This window comes from Streptopelia decaocto, assembly GCF_964273445.1.
Source record: "Streptopelia decaocto genome assembly, chromosome: 1".
Lineage (NCBI taxonomy): Eukaryota > Metazoa > Chordata > Aves > Columbiformes > Columbidae > Streptopelia > Streptopelia decaocto.
In genome coordinates this window covers 45,779,850-45,801,413 of record NC_138663.1, presented here as the reverse complement: position 1 = coordinate 45,801,413, position 21,564 = coordinate 45,779,850, and the positions used below count along the sequence as shown (strand labels likewise).

Below are 21,564 nucleotides of genomic sequence, written 5' to 3'. Positions count from 1 at the left end.
CTACCTGTAAGTAGAAAAAAGTGTTTAAACTACATTCATTTCCTCACCAGAAAGGACAGCAGAGAAATATTTGAGAGGCTGCACGGCCACAAGCCAAGCAGATTTGTCAGGTCACCTCACTTTAACAGGTGCCCCATGGCTTAAAAATAAACAAACAAATAAAAAGGAACAAACTGGTTTTGTGCACTGAATTAGGATGAGCACAAGGCGAAGGAAAGTTTGAGATCTGAGGCCATTATATGTTTGCTATAGTATGGTATCTTTCAAAAATATAGATAGAAAAGGTAGGAAAACTCATGAATAAAACCAGCTGTTAAATCAGTGACAGGCTTACAGCTAATGCCTTAATCCATGTTAGACAGATTCATACACATATATTAAAAAAATGATCACGTAGGAACTAATTCCAGTACACGCGCAGTTTTCTGTCCACATCAAGGCATTTTATTGAGGTATTAACTTTGCAGAAGATGAGGTAACAATTTGCATAGGACTTATGCAAAATAACTTCACAATTAAAATTTATCTGGCATTAACTACTGCAGGTGGAGAACAACTGATAATTCCCGCTTGTTAGATTCTCCTCAATGCACAGTTCTGTTAATGCTAGTGGTAGGACCATGGAGAAGGTACAGCAGTTGTAGCTAATGAAACGGGTCAGATTGAAAATACTTTTCTAACAAATTATACAGCTTCTTCGCAGAGGTTTGCATTAGAGATCACTGAAGCAGACAACGCTTGCTGGAATTTAGAGTAAGCTTGTCCAATGCAAAACAGAGGGTGCTCACATTCCTGTAGCAATGACAGTTCGGTGCCTGTAGTCTTGTGTTGACTTTTGGTTGGTTTGTGGTGGTGTTTTTTTTTAATAAAGCTTTTTAAGTTATTGGAATAAAAAGCCCCTGGTTGTCCAAGTTAGTACTCTGAATTTGGCACTTGAGATGTCAGGCCTGTCAAGGACAAAACATGGAAGTCTTGGTGAAGATACATTCTTGTGCTTTTAAACGCTCCTCTTACATACTTACGTGGAAATAAGTACAGGCTCTAATTCCTCAATTTCAGATTTTACAAAATTCTATCACGGCATCGTTAGTGTAATCCCCTTGAAGCTTGCAAAAGAATTTCACTTCACTCATGAAAAATACGCAGAAAGTTACCTACGAAAAGTTCTGTTACTGTTTGACATGTAAAACATTCCTTGCTGGTGAATGTTAATATTCTAAGACTTAGTAGCAATTCCTGCAGACAGTAAGAATCATGATATCATTAGAACTATACTATAAAATGTACACAAGCATATTTAGAAAATTAACCATTGAAACATCAGTTGCCCATTGTAATTCATTTTTCTAAACCAATTAAAAAAGATTATCAAAATACAAAACCAGCTTAAAAAACAGCCTGAGGTAAGAGTTAAATGCAAATAGCAATATTTTTCTTAAAAAAATAGCTGTATTGAAATTCTAGGTACTTAGAAAGTCACTTACTGTCAATAAAAACTTTTACTAGCAAATGTAGAGAGTCCTTTAACTAATACAAAAGTATATAAACATTGTACACAGATTAAAAGTAAAGAAGTACAATACTGTACTTTCATTTCATTTAAAAATATATAGTTATGACAATTCAGACTTTTACCATACACACAGTTAACTGGCTTTGGATTAGCTGCTACTGTTGTCCATGGAACAGTCAGCTAATTCTGTGTGCTGCTGACTGTCAGCTGTGCTGGGACATGGTATTTTACCGGGTCCGTTTGCCTGAGTAAGTCGTTGGCTGTAAAACAAAATGTAAGCTTGAGCCTTGCATACTTCTTCCATAGTGCACATGTTGAGTTTTGAATCATTGCAGTGTACCCAAAATCCTGCAGTAAAGAAATACACCAAAAAAAGCCATCAGGATATTGATTTGAGGTAATTGCATTGTATTTCATAATTAATTACTGAGTCCCCTTTAACAAATTGCGTAGAGATATCGTACCGTTTCAGTGGATCTGCTGTACTTGCCTCTACATTTTAAAAGCCCAGCTTGGAGCTTGGCTTCCTCCAATTTATGAATTTATGGCCAGAACACATTTCACAAGCCAGTACAAAAACTGCAGAGATTTGGTATACAGAACTACAATTCTCAGTCCAGGAAGTGGCTCCTTTTTGCTTTTGCAAAAAGGCAGTAAGCTTATCAGTTCAGTAAGCTTATCAGTTCAAAACTGCAAACTCCCCTTTCTCCCACTCTCCTTATTTTCCGTGCTGGTTCCTACCTCCTTCTGAATTGTAGCAGTAGGCAGTGTAGTGCCCTGAGCCAAATCCTTTCCCGTGGTGCATGACCACAGCAGACAAGTCGTAGATGAAGCAGTCGGGTAGAAGGGACTTGAGGGATTCTCTGCAGCAATAAGGCTCCATGTTCAGCATTTGATCAAAGTGAACGTGCACGCCGATCTTCTCACGATGATTGCGTCCTGACCACCTGGAAAGTCAAGTCAAATGAAAACTCATTTTTTTTTCAAGGCAAGAACAAAGCATTCTGAATGATATTTTAAGGTAACAAGTTTTCACTATTGTCTTCATGCACAAAATAAATGCAAATATGCACGCTTTTAGTTCTAGGCTTCCTCTTTCACTTCCCCTTTATTTCAAGGCCTCGCAAAATGTGTCCATAGTACCTACTATTCTCATCTTCTGAAATATCCTTTTTAAGATCTGTTTAATGGTGAGTGGCAAGTACTTCCCAGGTATTATATCTGTCTCATCGGTATTTCTCTTTTATTCTATCTCATTTGCAGTTTTTCTTGTATTCAGGACAAACTCCGTACTAATAATGCACGGACTAAGAATTCACAGAGACACAATCTCCACTTCGTCACCCTCAGGCTAATGCATTAATGTATTTGGTTATACGAATATGAGATTTTCACTTAATACAATCTCGCTTCGTGCATTAGTGAACATGAGCATTTACCTGAAGATGACACAGATTAATTTTTACCAACAGAGTTCACAGCAAGGTTAGTAGGCTTTGATTGAAAAGAAGGATGAAATAATTTTGGTATTAAAGTAGCAAGTAGTTGCAATTCAAAAGGTCTGTTCTCTACTTACAGCATATCTCATTGATGTTTAAATTAAACAAGAAAAAGAAGTTTCTAATAACTATTTCTCATTTTACTAGTAAACAGAAATGAAACTGATGCTAAACAACACTGATCCTAAACAATGGAAGAGTGGGACTGAATTGGTCAGTTTGCAACACCGTTTGATGTGGTACCACTTACCTGAACCGTTTAAGGTGTAATCTGAGAACCTGAGGTAGTCGACACACCATAAGCTGCTTCTGAGCTTCTGTGAGTATAACAGGTTTAGAAGAAAACTTCCTTCGTTTTGCTGAGGCCAAACACACAGTTACACAATACAAATCTCGATAACAGCCCTGTATTTCATTCTAAGATTAATCCACCGAATTTGCATGGACCTAAATAGCTCTTGTATGTGCCTCCTTGAGAAGGATACACTCCAGGAGCCACTTTGCAAGGATTATTTTATGATGCAAGTAGAAAATACTTGTGGTCACTCAGGTTAGTCACCTGAATTAAAAAAGCTTATGGATCTTCAGCTGGGAGTATCAGAACCCCCACTAGAGTGTGATCAGACTTTCCTGTAGAGAAGCACCACACTTTAAAACTTCCTTTGAATAATTCCATCTTCTACACGGTAATAGCTTGTCAAGTGACCACACCAGGGACATAAGGACTTTATTTGCAACATGCTTTTAAGACACTCAGTATTTTTCTTCTACGCTTTCACTGTCAGTTTACTTTACATTTTACACAGAGAACGTATGCTTGAGTACATACTGCCTTTACTCACTGTTGCACTGATCACATGCATATATCTTTCCTTCCAAAGCTTCGGTTTGTGTAAACTTGGCCAGCATTTCTGTCAGCAGACACGGATACTGAGATGACATCTCCTTGCCGTTGCAGTGATACCTCTCAGGAAACTCCAGGGACAGGTCCCAGAAAGGTTCTATGGTATTGGATTTATTGTCACAGGCAAGACATGTAACCTGTAAAACAATAGTTCACCAGTTGCTTACACTCAAAAACTTACTTTGCTAAAAGTGTACCATAACATAGCTCCAAAAAAAAACAAACCAAACAAAACACAACAAAAAAAACCAAACCATTTTATTTCCTAGTGGTGACGGGTGCAACCAAAACCAAGACACAGTCATTTAACAAAAGAAATGACACATCTAATTTCCTTTATCTGAAGCAGCACGTCCAATACTATTATCACAGATAGGTAAGTGTTCTTATGTTTTACTGAGAAAGAAAAGCAGTGTCAAAACGGTCGGCCTGGGACTGTCCAAGAGAACGCAGCTGATGGGAGCCTCAGAAGTCTTTTCTCCAAAAAAGAAACACTCCAAAAGGAAAAATTACATGAAAGGGAGAAACTATAGCTTAAGTTAATTAAAAAAAAAAAAAATTAAAAAACAACAAAACCAAAACAAACCCACAACAACAGCTGGGGATTTTAAAGTCATATCCTTCTTACTTTGTAAGTCTTCCAGGGAAGCCTGGATTAGGAAGCAGACTTCTTCAAAGAAAAATGAACAGGTAAAAATAATTTATTTCTTCTTTCAGTAAGTGGATCCATCGTCACACTAGGGAAAGGACAAGCAGTAAGACAACATAAATAAAATGTCAAGAAGTGAAGCGAGTCAACCTGGAAAATGCAGATTATACAGCAGGGGACAATTAATTTATGATAACAATATTTAGGAAAGTACGTTAAAGCACTAGCTCTTCTAAGCTGAAATAGCAACACACTAGGTGTTGATTTACAATGCAGCTTTATAAATGCCAGCTCAAGCTGCTCATAGGAGAGTGTCTGTCACGTCATTTGAGTCTTACTCTGAAGAACCTCCACCCTTCCACAATACATGTGGATGAGTCACTTCTGTCAGCAGCTGAACCTACGCAGTGGGAAAACTCCATTTAGACTGTAACAACCAGAGTTCATAAAGGCTATAAAGAAATACCACTAAATATTAGGAGTATGTGTGTTTGAGACTAAAGATATGTTCACCTTGGTATGTTCAATGCAACGAAGTACAGTACAATCCTCAAGAGCAGCTTGAGTTTTCTACTGTTAATGTTTTCACTTGCTTAAAAGTTGTAGTTGACCACTAACTCAAATCAACTCCAATCTCACTGCTCTAGAAAAGATGCATTCTGAAAATAAGTTGCATTTTCATTGGGTTCAGGTAGCTAGCTTGGACAGAACTTCCAGAAGCAGCCAACACCTTCCTGACCCTGTCCCCAGCAACTAAACTTTCCCACTAAAAAGATTAAAGGAACTCAATATTTTCACACAGGACCTACTGTCAAGATACTGCTATTTTTTTAGCTCAGAATAACAGCCAGGTGTGATGAGACATCGCCACTCATGTTGAACAGTAAAAGAAATATCAAATATCTCCTTAAGTTTGCACCACAAGGGTAAACAATTGCCCAATTAAATCTCTATAAGCATGTTTCCTGTTTAGGAAACCACCACAAGTTATTTGGAACAACTAAAACAAAGACGTAGTAATAAAGGAATGAAAATCCACGAGGGATCCAAATACGGTTATTTCACAGGCACGCCTTCATGTTGCTGTTCTACATAAATTCAGTGTTGTTCTCTTCAGTTAGGTTAGTATGCCTAATCAAGTGTACAAATACACTCAGTTTTGTTCAAGAGCTCCTTTATTTTCCTCTGAAGTTTTGCTGTTACGTAATTATTCACTCTGCCTCATCTGTTGTTTCATGATCTGTCACCTTACGCTACCTTCTTCCTAGGTGTTCTTTTGAGTAATTATTTAATGCATTCATTAGCTACAACAGCTTATCCACAGTCTATGCATTAGCAACCTAATGCATGTGGGTATTTGTATAGCAGCACACACGTTGAGCAGGGGCGTAGGAAAGCTGCTAGTTGCTTTAAGTTCTAAGAAGGAGGAAATGTCACTGTTTTGTTCTTAGAAAACAAAACTTTGAACTTACATGGCAGAAAAGAGGAGAATCTTTGTTTTAATTTACACTGACAGGAGCTTCTTTTGTAAGTGCTAACATCTGGCAACGTTTCAAAGCCACAAACTATTAGTAATTCAGAGCTGGAATCTAGACTTGGAGACAAAATGATATGTTTGGCCACAGTTCAAGCTAACTCCAGCATAAACACAGAATGACTAATAGATTTGTGCTGTACAAATGGGTGATTCTGTTGGGCCAAAAGTTTATTTAATTGATGAGTTACTTGAGAATTTGTTGCGCACGAATGCATGCTGAAGATTAATGGGCTCAGGATGAAGTCCATACATGAACTCACTACAGACAATTTTAACAAGTTCTGAAGTTTTAAATTTAGTGTGTAATGTTAACAATCTAAGTTATTTTAAGATCCTCTTTCCCAACTAGTTAATAAGGACTATCCCAAAAAAAAAAAAAAAAAAAAAAAAAAAAAAAATCACTCCAGCTTCCAACTTCTGCCTCTCAAAAAAGTAAAACTGATGCAATAGTGCTGCTTCTCACCTCGTCAAGCAACTGTGAGCAAAGCAGATTTGTGTTGACAAAATTCTGCGCAGCTCTGTATCAGTGTTCATTTCCTCAAATGCCAGGCACCCCTCCTCCCCGTGACGCTGCAGCGGAGTTAAACTCTTAAGAGTTATCTGGGATTTGCGTATTTGCCAACAGCCAAATAACCCGACGTATTTGGATAGGTGTCCACCCAACCATATCAACCGCTGTGCGCTAACTGCTCCTGTGCACACTCTCACTCAGGAGGTAAATCAGGGCTGGAACAAAGGTTGGAAGTGTTTTTCTTAGCCAGGCCCGAGCTTACAAATTGGATTACTCAACAAGTAGGAGGGTCCCTGCCCTTCTATGGAATCCATTTGGACTGGGCCTGTCCATCAGCACAGCCTGTACAACACCCCCACGCTTCTCTTTCTGTCCCAAATGAGACTCCTTTATCTCACGCCCCACTACCATTGACACAGCGCAACCCAGATTTTCTTTTTTTCATGAAAGGCACTGAAATTGTATAAATGGTTGAACAAGATGTGAGGTTTTTATTAAAAAAACCCAACAAAACAAAAACAAAACAACAAAAAAACAAACAAAAAAAAGCCCCAAACATTAACTCAAAAGGCTAGGGAAAAAAAAAAATGTATCTGTCCAATGAAACTTTTTATGGTATGAGTATACACAACAGTCATTGGGAAGCAAGTCTGCTCTAGCAATCTGGTTAGTGACATTTATCTTTTTACAAAATTAGAATTTTATTTCACCACCTCATTATATTCCATAAATATTATTTTAAGAAACCTTAATACTGTCACTTATAGCCAAGCTAGATGAGAAGTTTACATCACCTCAAAGCAAGTAAATTACTGTTTTTAGCTAGTCTGCAAACTCTACCTTATGTTCTGCCCTGGCCACCCTCTCATGCCTTGAAACATGGGTACTATATACAATTGTCTGGTTAAAGCTCAGTATTCAATCATGGGCCAAAGGCCAGACTGAAAAGAGCTGGATCAGATTGCTTGACTCAAGCTAAGCATGGAGGCCACTCAGACAAGCATCATTGTGCCCACAATAATTTGATGGACAGCCACTGCCCCAGATGGCGTCCAGCCTAAATGCAGCCAAAGAAAATCGTTAACATATTGCCGCAGAAGAAGCCAACTCCATCAGCAGCTGTTTTGCCTACGTTCCCTGCGCTTGCATGGAAGAAAGACAACTTTTACCATCTCTGCTCTAATTCTTTTTTGGTTTTTAATAGTAAAATGGCCAGTCCCATTTTTCTGCTGTCACTACTGCTTAAATTTTCACTATATGAGACATACATAAAAAGAGTAGTAATGGAATTTTTCCACAGCGAAGTAATCCAAGTAGAAGGGATTTCTAGGATGCTGCTATAATACGGAATTCCACATGACAATCCACACTGTATTTCTTCAGCTACGAAAAAGCCTAAACTTAAAGCGATGAGCACACAGCAGCATCAAGATGATCTGTATCTGTTTAACAGAATAAGATACGCATAACCACAGCAAACTGTGGTCTGTGATTCAATGGCCTCCTATAGATTAACTTAAAATGTCACCTTCATCTAGTTGGAAAGCAACTTGACAACCATTTTGTGATTCAGGCTACACATATCATAAAAGCACAGAGACTAATACCAGAATATAGAAGTCAGTATAGAGGTCATGGCCCATTTTAAGTGGAAATCCTCCAATTACCTACCTGAAGTTCTCATAGTTTTTTGTAGTCTATTCTATTCAGTGGGAGATTTAACACCCAGCACTGCATGAGCCACCCTCAGCGTTCTCCCCCAAACTTTAACTCACAGCATACTACCCAAAACTGAAGGGTTTCAAACTACCCAAAATTGCACATTTCCCCTTCTCTCAGCCAATGTCTCCTGAAATACGCTGTTTGAACAAGTACATGGTGCAGGACTAGCAAGGACAGGCACTGCCTTTTAAAACTTCAAACATAGTTTACACTGTTTAGAATCTACATCACTTGCTGGGTGTTGATATAACTCATTTCTCTGAGCACTGCATACTGTTATTCTGCCATGACTAGCAGGGCCGAGGGGAGGCATTTTGCTCAGATTCCATCTTTAACATGATCGGGAAGTAATCAAACTTTTTCTTTTTTAAGAGATCAAAAGCTAGTTCATACTAGGCTTTGCTATAATAAATGGTGAATTATTGGGAAAAAAACCTCACAAGATAAGTTTGTCCTAAGAAGAAATGGTAACTAATCACAACTTTGCTGCAGAGGAAACTCGTTACTGAATCAGCACAGCCACTGCTCTTCCCTTTCACTGCTATGTTTGGTGTTGCTGGAAGAGAAACCTATGCAAAGAGCTTTGCCTAAGGCACCACATTCAAAAGCAGTGGAATCCCCACAAGAGACTTCCAAAAACCACCCCAAATAGTTTCTAAAGGGTTCCTCACCACTCCAAAAAGGTGTTAAAATGACCTTGACTAGGCATTTCTTCGATCACTTACAATAAATTTGAATTTACTCAACGGCACTCTATAAAGAAATCATCAACAAGTATTTACTGTTTTGCAACAAGTGCCAGTTCAGTAAAACACTAATAATTCAACATTGATTTTTTCCTTTAATTAGGTACTCATGCAGCTTTCACATAAATCAGCACAAACCTTATTATTTTCCCCTCCCTTACTGGGTCTCTTTTAGCCACAGAAAATACTGATTGCCCTTCTCCATCAGCTTGCGTTGAATTACAAGCTATCCCTGATTAAACTGTTAGAGGGTTGATGATGTTGCAAGGTCATTCTTCATCTTTGAAAGGTCCTGGCAAGCTCATGGCAATCAGGGAAAGACGTGAAGAAAGCGACACTCCAGTCTTCAAGGAGGAGGATCTGGGGAACTACAAGTCAGCCAGCACCGCCTCTATCTGTGGGAAAGCTGATGGAACAAAATCTGGAAATCATTTCCAAAGGTATTAAGAGTAAGATGGTGATTGGAAGCAGGCACCATCGATTTATGATGGGAAAATCATGCTTGACCAACCTGCTGGCCTTCTTCCTCCAATGAGATGACAGGTACAGATAACCACTGTAACAACCAGAGTTCATAAAGGCTATAAAGAAATACCACTAAATATTAGGAGTATGTGTGTTTGAGACTAAAGATATGTTCACCTTGGTATGTTCAATTCAACCAAGTACAATACAATCTTCAAAAGTAGCCTGAGTTTTCTACTGTTAATGTTTTCACTTGCTTAAAAGTTGTAGCTGACCACTAACTCAAATCAACTCCAATCTCACTGCTCTAGAAAAGATGCATTCTGAAAATAAGTTGAATTTTCATTGGGTTCAGGTAGCTAGCTTGGACAGAACTTCCAGAGGCAGCCAACACCTTCCTGACCCTGTCCCCAGCAACTAAACTTTCCCACTAAAAAGATTAAAGGAACTCAAGATTTCCACACAGGACCTACTGTCAAGATACTGCTGTTTATCAGCTCAGAATAACAGCCAGGTGTGATGAGACACTGCCACTCATGTTGAACAGTAAAAGAAATATCAAATATCTTAAGTTTGCTCCACAAGGGTAAACAATTGCCCAATTAAATCTCTATAAGCATGTTTCCTGTTTAGGAAACCACTACAAGTTATTTGGAACAACTAAAACAAAGACGTAGTAATAAAGGAATGAAAATCCACGAGGGATCCAAATACGGTTATTTCACAGGCACGCCTTCATGTTGCTGTTCTACATAAATCCAGTGAAATGCTGCTGGAGCCCAGCAATAATGGTGCACCCCAGGGATCGACACCTGAGCAAACTATTTTAAACCCCCAGCAATTTGCAGATGACACAAACCTATGCAGAGTGGCTGATACACCAGAGGGTTGTGCTGCCTTCCAGAGGGAGAGGGACAAGCTGGGGAAACAGGAACCTCTACAGTTCAACAAAGAGAAATGCCACCCAGTGGGAATAACCCCAGGCACCAGTGCAGACTGGGAAGCAGCTCCCCAGAGAAGGTCTTGATGAACAAGCTGACCATGAGCCAGCAAGATCCCCTGATGGCCAGGCAGGCCAACAGCCTGCGGGGCTGCATGAGGCAGAGCATCGCCAGCAGGTCCAGGGAGGTGATCCCTGTCCTCTGCTCAGCCCTGGTCAGACACAGCTGCAGGGCTGGATCCAGTGCAGAGCTCTCCAGAAAAAGAGAGACCCTAGAGAGGCCACCAAAGGGTCAGGAAGATGATGAAAGGGCTTGGAGCATCTGACATAGGAGGAGAGGTTGAGTAAGCAGGGAGCGCTCAGCCTGGAGAAAAGAAGCAGGTACCTTCCACAAGAGAAAAAGCACTGAGGGACTGAAAACAACTGCGACTTCAATAGACATATTGGCATCTGCTTACAGTCCCAATCGGATTGAGAGGGAGGAGCCACTGTTCCAGCAGATCTGCCTCTGAAAGCACAGGTTTACAAGATACAGACTCCTTTGCCCAGAAACTGCTATAGTACAACTTTCTTGAGGTAATCACTGGAGGAAGACTAGCATGTGAAAAAGGAAAGTATAGAGGAAAGTATAGAGGGGAAGGGTTTTGTGACTATATATTGTATCTTCACTTCCCTTAGATATATTTGGTACTGAGGTTTCACAGTCCGTACTGCGAGTAAGAAGCTGTAATCCTAAAAAGGTTATTGGGATAAATAATTAGATAATAAAAAGAAGTCAAGAGGCAATCCACCCATGCTATTCCTGGTGTTACTCATTACCTATAGTTTAGTATTCCATAAAACACAAAGATTTCAAGTAGTAGATGAGGAAGACTTATTTCAAATCAGCTGAGAACATAACAAAACAAAAACAACTAACTCATATAAAAGGTGTGATTGTTTTGACATCACTTAAAGCTTTTTCTAATCATCAAAGAGTAATCTGCATAAAATCTCACACACCCAATTTTCTCCTTTCTTAATCTTATATTCTAAATTTAGTTGCAGTGCTGAACAAGGCTGCCATTTCAATGGCAACATACCAATAGCAAACTCAAGATTATTACTTCCCTTTAAGTTAAAATAGAACGGCTAGAAGAGGAGGGAAAATGTTTTATTGCACATATGAAAGCAATGTGAAACCTAAGTAAACATACAGCTTATCTGCTTTGTAAGTGATCTGTGTGCTGTATCAAGAGCGGTTCATAGTATTCCTGAGGTTTGAAGGTCAAGACTGACTTTACTGCACTGGGGTATCTCACAGAATCAAATATCTTTAACTAACACTTTCAGTACAAAGGGATAGTACATGTAATAACTTTTTAGTGATCCTAAGACAGAAGGCAACTGCTGCACAGAAACAAGCTTCTCAGTTGCCCTTATTCACTCAATTACAAAGTAGTTTATACAATACTCTAGACTAAAATCCCATCCTATTTTTAACAAATGCAGCAGGCTGTGGCTCCAACTGTCTTCTAGAGAGAAACAATACTGGTACAGCTTGTAGGTAAAGTTAAGCCTACAAGGACAAAATGTTCACTCCTTGCTATTAAGAGCTAACATTGTCAAAGACGTGGTGATACAGCAAGAACTCTCTCATATTTTTCTTCAGCCCTGCATGGATGTTTTAATAACTTTTTTTTGTTCATGTTATTATAGCAGTTGGTGCCAGTTCTGACAAACAGCTAGCAAAACCATGATGCAGGAATCCTACTGAGGAAAGTAATGGCCTAGTAGTGTTCTGAAAGCTCCTCCTTCCATGTGCAAACACTGGGGTCAGAATCATTAAGGTGACCTGAATAAATGCCATCGAGGAGGAAACGTAAATTTTCAGGGGTTACCTTTTGGTTTCAATATTTATCATGTTCAGAACCACTAGTGAAGACTAAACTGGAACAAAATAGTGGCAGAAGACAAAGGAAACATTAGTGTTGGACACTGGCTGCAGGAGATGCCTAATGAGCCAGGGAGAAATTCCTCCAGATAAAACTGCCTCAATTCTCTTTACCTTATTTCTCTCACTTAGAAACATTCTGAAGCTCATCAAGGCTGTATTTTGCACGCAGACATTGGCCAGCTGCAGTAAAAGAGCTGTGTGCTGTAGTCACAGAAGTCACAGGATAGCTCAAAACTGTTTAATTCTCTCTCAGTCTTACTCAATGACACTTGAGTGAATCCTCACTAGTCCCCTCCCTGCTTTCAGGAAGGTGAGAGGGTTTCTATAATAGTCACAAGCCTATTCACATAATAGAGCCAAAAAAAAAGTGAAAGAAGCAGTACTGCTAAAATAATGCTTAGTGTCTTCAGAGCCTTGAAAATTCTTCCAAAAATGAGTCTGGTTAGAAGGCTTGGAATGCAACCAAGCCTTGCCAGTATACTTAAGCAATTTATTTTTTTACTAACAAAATCACTACTGCGGAGAGGTCTATGATTTTCAAATAGAAAGATTTAATGACATAGTATCCAAGACAGTTACGATGCTGATACGAGATATGTTAACTACCCCAATGAAAAGATTATGTATACCACAGAAACATTCTTACACTGGGCCAAATGGAACACAGGGAATGATCTGCTTTTAAGAGTAGATATAACGATTTCTAGTAGTTACACAAAACTTAACATGAGACCTAAAGCTAAGATATGCTGCAAACAACTCTAAAAGTCCTGTTATCTTATTATAAAGTTTATAGATATCTCAGAAGTAAACAACCCTACTTTAGGCAAAAAACACTTGGATTTCTAGCTTCTCATACTGAAATACTACACCATCAAACAATCAGAAAAATGGGAATATCCACCTTTTTGTTAATTTGTGTTAAATCTCTACTCCTTTACACAACGTATCCATTAAACACTTCTGCACTCCTTCAGTAACGTGTACATGCGTAATAAAGACCAATTCCAGGGGGTAAGACCGGCTCAACCTCTATGCCTGCTGCAATGTGGTTAGTTTCTAGATTAATTCAACAGAAAACAGCATTTGTTTGTTTGGTCAGTCTCAGACATTTCTACACACACACAGTTGGGATATGCATAATAGTAAGAGGACACATTGATGTACTTAACGGGAAGCTGAGAAGAAGGATGAAAAAGGAGAGTAATCAGGGAGAAAAAAGGAAAACAACCGTTGCCTCCACCTCACAAATTTGGTTCCTGTGTTGATAGAGCCTTCTGTATCTTTGTGTTGTAACAGAAAAGAAGTATTAGTATTTCCCGTACATAGCATCATGACATGCAAATACTCTGTAGTAATGAATCTCAAATTCAAGCTGTAAAACTGAAATAATACCCGGCTTGGATGACATTAAGTAATCAGTTTCCACTTAGACGAGACTAACACTTTCCTTATCACTTTTTATCTAGTATCACTATTGTGACAAGCTAGATGCTTAAGACTGCAAATTTTTTATTCCTGCAAATTAGTTGGTGCTTAGGAGCAAAGATAAATATTTCTCAGTAGTTGTGAAGGTGTGCTTTAAAATATCAAATGTAACACTTTAATGTTTATCAAGTGACTTCTATTTCAAGTTTTAGAAGTACTCAAATGACCTTTGCTCTGAAATGTTGTGTATTATATCCTTCCAATCCTTCCTCAGTAGTAGTTATACATTTATTAACCTTTGAAGTGTGACCATCACTGACCAGGATAAATCCATAACTACAAACCACTATACAGCTTTTAAAAAAAAAAAAAAGTCATAAAACATACCTGACTTAATAGCTGTCCATGAAAAATGTTGTTAACCACATTCAACACCTGTTTTATAAGTTTTCTTTGAGAAGCGGGGATGAGAGCTGGGTATCTGGTCCCCGTAGTCTCCAGTTCCTGCTGCACTTTATCCAAAAGTTCACAGAGAAATTCCTGAGCATCCTGTTGGGCATATCCTCTGAAGGCTGGAATTAGTCTCCACACAGAATGAAGCATGGCAAAAGGAGACACCAGCGCCCATTTGCCAGACCACATAACTTGGAACAAAGTATGTAGCTCATGACAGAGAGAAATATGCTTTGAACTGGGCTCCCTGGGCTGAATAAGTTCCATATTTCTACTTTTTGATGCTCCCCCACTTAATCCAGAGGATAAACTAGGCCGCCTCACAGAAGATGATCCCTTTACTTTCTCTTGATTCACATGTAAAGCTGAGGCAGTTTTTGACAGGTGTTTAGATGAAGATCTGGTTTTACCACTGGTTGCTGTTGCCAGCAGTTCCTGAGTTTGGTTGAGATCAAGCTTTAAAAAGCACTCCCGAAAAATAAGTAAATGACTTAATACCTGCAGGATAGAATTCATATAGCATGTATTTCCCAGGTTTCTCAGTCCTGTTACTCCAGGAGTCACTGTGGGCCTTCGCTTAATTGGAGAGTCACTTACTTTTTTCAGTCTTACTTCACCTGAGGTATACATTTCTTTCAACTCTGTCACAGATTCCATGTTCTGTGATGTTTTTTGCAGGCAGGGTGCTGTTTTTGAGGACATTCCTATTTGATTTTGTAAACGACTGCTCTTTCTTGGAGGCATCTTTTCCATCTCTGCTTTCAACTCACGCTTTCGTTCTTGCCTTCTTCTCCTAGCTTTGTGCCTTCTTTCCTCTGCTTCTTCCTGACGTCTTTCTTCTTCCAAAATCTTTTTTCCAGTAGGTGTCAACTCAAGCCACGACCTGAATACTTTGCCCAGTAACGCACGCCGTCGGTGCCAGAGAGCTGTGAACATGCGGTCTTCATTCCGAAGCCAGGCTTGGGCACCACCATGTGAAAGGTACGAATCATCACTTGTACCCATAGAACGCAGAATCCTCCCACTTCGAGTAGTGCACTCATAGTTCTGACTCTTGATTGCACTTAACGTACTTCGCAATAGTTTTAAATCACCAGTTGCGTTATCGTTAAGAACATAATCATCGCAGAGATAACAGAAAACATACAGCTCATTTACTTCCAGTGCCACTGGGTGACTGCTCTCCTGAAAGTGCTTTAGTGCATGTTCTTCGATGTATCTTCCACACGCCACGTGCGAGCAGCTGAGGCATGCCCACACCGATTCGGTGGTATTGCAGTCCACGCAATGCCATTTCTGAGGATTCAGAATGGAGTGGTCTTGGGACAGCCGCAGACGTCCTATGTGCTTACACTTATCCATTGTTAAAACCGAAATTGCAGAGATAGGCTAGCAAAACACATGGTCCAAACTATTTTCTGTCCATGATGTTTCAATCTGCAACTAAAAAAAAATTAAAAAATAGTAAATTAAAGTATATATATACCCAACTATATCACTTTCACAGGTATCAATAGATTTAGTTAAAATACACTGTTACAGAGTTTGGATGGAACAGGCTACCCAGAGAAATTGTGGATGCCCCATCACTGAAGTGTTCAAGGTCAGGCTGGATGGGGTTCTGAAAAACCTGGTCTAGCAGAAGGTGTCCATGCACACGGCAGGAGGGTTGGACTAGATGGTCTTTAAAGGTCCTTTCAAACCCCAAACATTGTGTGACTCTAAAATGTTCCTATTAATTCTATCCCAAAGCATACAGGTGCAGAAGTGCAAAGTTCACTTTGATTTATTATGTTTACATAGTGCCAACAGTTCAGACAAACGAGGCTTTATACAACTCAAACTCTTAATTAAACCACACCTTTAATTAAATCACTGCACCTTTGTGCTCAGGCAAGCCCATTATACCAGTGCTTTCTACAATAATATATCTTCAATAACAACATTTCAGTATGTCATCCTAACACCTCTGAAAGAAAAAGTGTGACCTGGAAAAAGCAGAACTTGATTTCCTCAGAAGTCAGGAATACCATCAGATATCTACCTCGTTGTTGCAAACTTTATAAAAATCAGCATTTTGAACAGATGTTTCTAATCCATGTATTAAAAATTTGGCTAACACTGGCTTACATCATTTAAATAAGTTTACGTGGTAGCATTTATTTGTTCAAAGCTGCTGTATTTGCTTTCTCCCATAAGGTGCCTTTACCTGAAACAAACAGGCAGGCTCTGACTAACAAAAAATAAGGAGACAATGATTCATTCTTTCTTTATGTTCTTACCATCTTTCTTTTGACTATCTCTTGCTGAGAGATATCATCTAGACACAAATAATGCATCAGGAAGTTATTATATTTGATCTGGGATGTTTGTGCTCAGGATGTCACTGATTAGAAGGACTAAATAGCACACAGCACCAGTATCATTATGCACAGTGCTTACTGTATGAAACCCAAAAGATTATATTACAGCTATTACCCTGTTTCTCCATTTTACAGTTCTGAAATACACAAAAATAGGTTACTCAGTTTAGAACAGATGTCTGGGTTAGAATAAGCATTAGATTGAGAGAACCCTAATAAACAATGACATTGCCAAGGATGGGAAACAGGTAAAAGGTTGCAGGTGGATAAGAAAGCAGCCTTCTTTTTCACCTGCTACTTAGATAAAAACTGTAGTTAAAAGATTTAACAAAAAATGGCTTTGATTGGTTAATTGGCCCATGGGTAGTGCCCCTTAAAATGTTACACTACAGATACCAACATTGTGTGTGTTGTGCAGGTCTTATTCTGCAATGCAGTAAAGGTTGCACCAGCTGTAGTGCAACTGATACAGTGTACATGGTTTTACAGGCCCATGTTAATCATTCCCATTCAACTTATTTAAGAGTTGTCTTCGGTCCCTACTCCCTGCACTGAAGAGTCTCAGATGCCATGACCTCTGGGTACCCATTCAGTAATTCCCAGATTAAATACCAACCATAGTGTATCATGGGGGGTCGAGATCACTCGTGTGCTGTGGTCAACAGATCACAAAAATAATGGCTTGCTGAACATTTTAAACTTCCTAGCATCCATAACATTAATTCCTTCTAAATGGCAGTTTATTCATAGGCTGCTAATGAGATTCTTTTACAAATAGTTGTGCACACTAAGTTTTCTTTTTTAGATTGTCTTTATCAGTAAGACCACTAGCTTTACCCTATGTCTTCTCCTAGTCTGACAACCTGTTTTGCCCAACAAAGCTGAGCTTTTCTAACACTGACAAAACTCACATAAATTTCAGAATTGAAATATGTATGTTAATTCCTCCTGGAATGTTAAAATAATAACTATGTAAAGTGTGCTGCAAGAATTAAATATGGTAAACAGGATTTTAAGAGATGAGACTCATCTTTGTGATTTTGGGCTAACAGAAATAGATTTTCCGGCACAGCGTATTAGTAACAGTCCTTTTCAGCAGGCCAGAAAAGAACACTAAACCCTGCCTTCCCACAGGGCTGTCCCCATATAGCAATGCCGGCAGTCAGGAGCCTGATGGGTCGACCCTTTCTGGTTTTGTTAAAGTCACTGTGTGAACATTGTGCCTAATTTTTCCTTCTTTTTAAATATTATATGGTCCAAAAAAATGCATTTTTCTCCACTTAAAAATATTATCAAGGGTGAAACTACTTACATGCGTCAATGTAAGCGATATTGGACTGAGGACAAAACTACGACTGCTGATTTCAGGACGACCACTGTGTAAACCAGGGTTGCACAATCAAGCCCTTCATGCAAAAACAACACGATTCTACGAAAGCGCAAGATCAGCGCCTTGGAGAGAAAAAAAAACCCTAAAACCCCAGCCCCCCCACCAGCAACCAAGCCAGCATGACATTCTCCCACCTACATCGATGTGTGGAGAAAGGAGCTGGGGTGGAAAGGGGGGAGGGAACATCTTGCCATGGGAGGAGAAGTCTTTCTTCGGAGAAAATGTGAAGAAATCAAAATGCAGAGTTGGGTCAAAAAGCCAGAAATACACGTGGAGACTGCAAAAATGTGAGAAGTACAAAACTGAAACCAAGAAAACTTCAGCTGAATGTCATGCAGCACACAGACAGCACGAATGTTTTAAGATGTGGAGCACTGAAAAAATCGAGTCACAAAATTTAAAAACTTCACCTTAGAAATAAGATTTGCCAAGACAAATAGAATAGCTCAGGGAAAAGCAGGAGTGACGTGACAGATAATGGTGGAGAAAACCACTGCGTACTCGTTCCCATGCCTACTAGAAAGCAGCAGCTGGAATAAAACAGTACAAGCAAATGCTCCAACGTCAAAATTCCCTAAAGAAAGTTATTCAGCGGTAGTTTCTCCATTATTCTCTCCCGAGGTTCAGTTCCGTGCACACACACAAAGAAACTGCGAATTAGTTGACCAGCACTTCAGGGATCAAGCCACCCCCCCCGCCGCCGTGTTCTTAACACAGACCTGAGCTGTGGTAAGCAAAATAACAACCACTAAAGTCCAGAATAGCACTGCTGAAAGCATTATGTTGTCTGGGAAAACAGATACACGAAAGTCTTTCCTTGCACCAAAGCTTTACAAGCTAGAAGTAACGATATATGGGATATATATATATATTTTTTTTATCGAGCCGTATTTTAACCTTGTTAACATGCTGGTTTCCTTAGCTTGACTAAAGAATGCCTGGCAAAATGTACATTTTGGGTAACTCGGGAGGTGAAAAAGTACTCGATATCAAAAAAACCCCAACAGCCTAGAAATCAAGAAAATATATATTTGTCTTCCATTTGTGGTCCATGTAAACAAAAGATTAATCTGCACAGCTGCTAAATTTTAGCATTTTAACTCTGAACATAAACAAAAGGAAATCTTTTGCCCTGAGTTACTTCCGTAATTAATTGCTTGGCATGTAAATGAAAAATCAAACAGCCTACCTCAAGTGTTAGACTAGAAATTCAGTACATAGTTTTACTAATATATATATATATATGTATATGTATACACTTTTGTGTGCTCGTGCGTCCTGTTAATTCTCTGGCTTTCAATCAGATGACAGTTTATCAACTGATTTTCACCAAGTTCAAAGTACCTGCTAATATCTGAAAACAAAAAAAAAAAAAGAGGAATCAGGGGTACTTTAACAACTCAACGTTTTAGATAACAAGTACGCTAACTAAAAGGCAGATGTACTGCTTTACTACCTTCTTCAACATTTTAAAAAACCCACAACAACAAAGCATTGACGTGCTTAACTTCAAGTTGCAGTACAGTCCTGCAGGCATAACAGTAAAAAAAAAAAAAATCAAAGCAGCACTTCAAAAATAATTTTGGAACTTATTCCCGATTTTTAACGGCACAGCCTTTGACAAGAAAACTCTCAGCGTCCTTTCTATGGAGCGATACAGATCGTTATTTAACTTTCTTTGCCTCCTTTTTTTTTTTTTTGCCAGCTAAGGAATGTAAGTAGCCACTTACCTCCGCGCACCAGACACCGGTACAGCACTACATTGTATCTACACTACAATGTATCTAATTGCACATAACCGCATTTCCTGCAGTTGAGCATTCGAGGTAAACAAACAGTTCGGATTGAAGCGCTTTCACAGAAGCACGAAAAACGCAGCGTTCCTTAAGAGTCTGGATTTACACCTGACAGTTCTTCCCATTTAGGAAAAATAAGCCTCTGTGACTGCTCTGACAGCTCCCGGGCCTTGGCCCGGCTACTGCTGCGACAGTGCAGACGCGCCAGCCGAGTCCACCCGCGGCTCGGTGCCGTGGGACGGCGGTTCGAGCGCGCTCACGGCTGTTCCGCTGGGAAGCTCCGGCGCGTCCCAGCGCCCCGTGACATGGCGCGACAGTCGCCGGCAACAAACGGCACGTAGGGGACCCGAGCGGCCGGCCCGGCAGCCTCCCCGCCACCCCCTCCTGCTCCTCCCCGGCCTCCCTCACCTCCGGGACAGGTGAGGGGACCGGGCCCCTCGCAGTCGGCCGCCCACCACACACCGAGCGCGGCGGGGAGGCGGCAGGGCGCCTCCTGCCCGCCACCGGTGGGGGAAGACGGTCCCGGGGGGCCCGCTGCCCCGCTACAGCCGATGATACGCCCAGAGGGGCTCCCGCCCCGGCGGCTCCCACGGCGCGCCCGGCTCGCCCCCACGACAATGAGCGCTCCTTCCTCAGGTGCCCCTCCGAGGGCGCCGCGTCGCCACTACTGCCCCTTCCCCGGGGGAAGAGGTGCCGCCGCCCCCCGGCCAGTGCCTGGTCCCCGCGGGGCTCCCCCCGGCCACCCCCGGGCGGCGTGGTGACAGAGCCGCGGTGACAGAGCCGCCGGCCCGCTCCCGCCGCCCGCCCCCGCACGCACCCGTCACCCGCCGCTGCCGCCATCTTGGGCGCCCCGAGCCGCAGCCTCCTCGGAGCGGCCCCTCGGCGGCGTCAGCGCCGCGCGGAGGCCGCCCCCACACCTCGGCCCCCCCGCCGCCCCCCGCGGGGATCCCCGCTCCCCCCCCCAGCCGCCGGCCCACGGGCGGGAACGGGCGTCAGGGGGTCCGCGGGGAAACAAGCGGCGTCGAGCCGGCGGGGGAGCGCCGCTGGGCACCCCCCTGACTCCCCCCACACACCCGGCCCGAGCCGCTGCCCCGCACCCACCTGCCGAGCGCGGGGCGGGAACGGCCGATCGCCATGTGCCGGCGGCGGGTCTGTCACCAGATTTGTAGTGGCAACCGAAGCACTTCCCACGTCTCCTCCCACCTCCCCCGGCCTCCCCCGCCCGCCGCCGGCCCGCGGCCGGACCAAGCGGGCCGGTCCCACGGGGCCGGGCGCAGAAAGGCGGGCGGGGAGCGGCGGGGCCTCGCACGACGGGCGGGCGTGGGGCTGAACCGGGCGGGCGTTCGGAGCCGGTTCCCGAGGGGCTGCTGCTGCCCCCGGCATGTCCCCGCAGGGCACCTGTTTTCCCTCAGGCGGGTCTGTACCGTACCGGGAAGAAGAGGAGCCTGAGGCTTGCCCACACCACGTTTCCTCCTTATTTTCTTTCCTAGGTTTCCCCCCGGCTGGCCAGTGCTGCCAGGAGCCATTCCTGGCCCCAGCTGCCCAAACGTGACCGTCAAACACGGTTTAGAGAGGACCTCAAACTCCTTCACATACTCTCCACGTGTGCTGTTTGTGGAGACTTCTCACGGCAGTTCACATAGAAAACAACCCAGCTCTTACCAGGCCCCTGTTACCCAACTATCAAGTACTTTTTCAGTCTCAGGTTTCAC

At 41.6% G+C, this 21,564-nt stretch overlaps 1 protein-coding gene across 4 annotated transcripts; it reads right to left on the bottom strand.

The window, feature by feature from the left end:
- Positions 1–421: 421 nt before the first annotated feature.
- USP44 (ubiquitin specific peptidase 44) lies at positions 422–21,062 on the bottom strand. 4 transcript variants are annotated; one of them, XM_082064930.1, is made up of 6 exons: positions 20,954–21,062; positions 14,238–15,746; positions 3,855–4,053; positions 3,263–3,371; positions 2,255–2,460; positions 422–1,861 (listed from the first exon to the last, which is right to left on the bottom strand). In XM_082064930.1, the coding sequence occupies exons 2-6, from the start codon at positions 15,663–15,665 to the stop codon at positions 1,662–1,664; spliced, it is 2,142 nt and encodes a 713-aa protein (XP_081921056.1). In that variant the 5' UTR covers positions 15,666–15,746; positions 20,954–21,062; the 3' UTR covers positions 422–1,661. The 4 variants fall into 4 exon arrangements, with proteins under 4 accessions (XP_081921056.1, XP_081921059.1, XP_081921057.1 ...); XM_082064933.1 differs by having other exon boundaries at positions 3,263–3,329; XM_082064931.1 differs by lacking the exon at positions 20,954–21,062 and adding an exon at positions 20,670–20,779.
- Between the last annotated feature and the right edge of the window lie 502 nt (positions 21,063–21,564).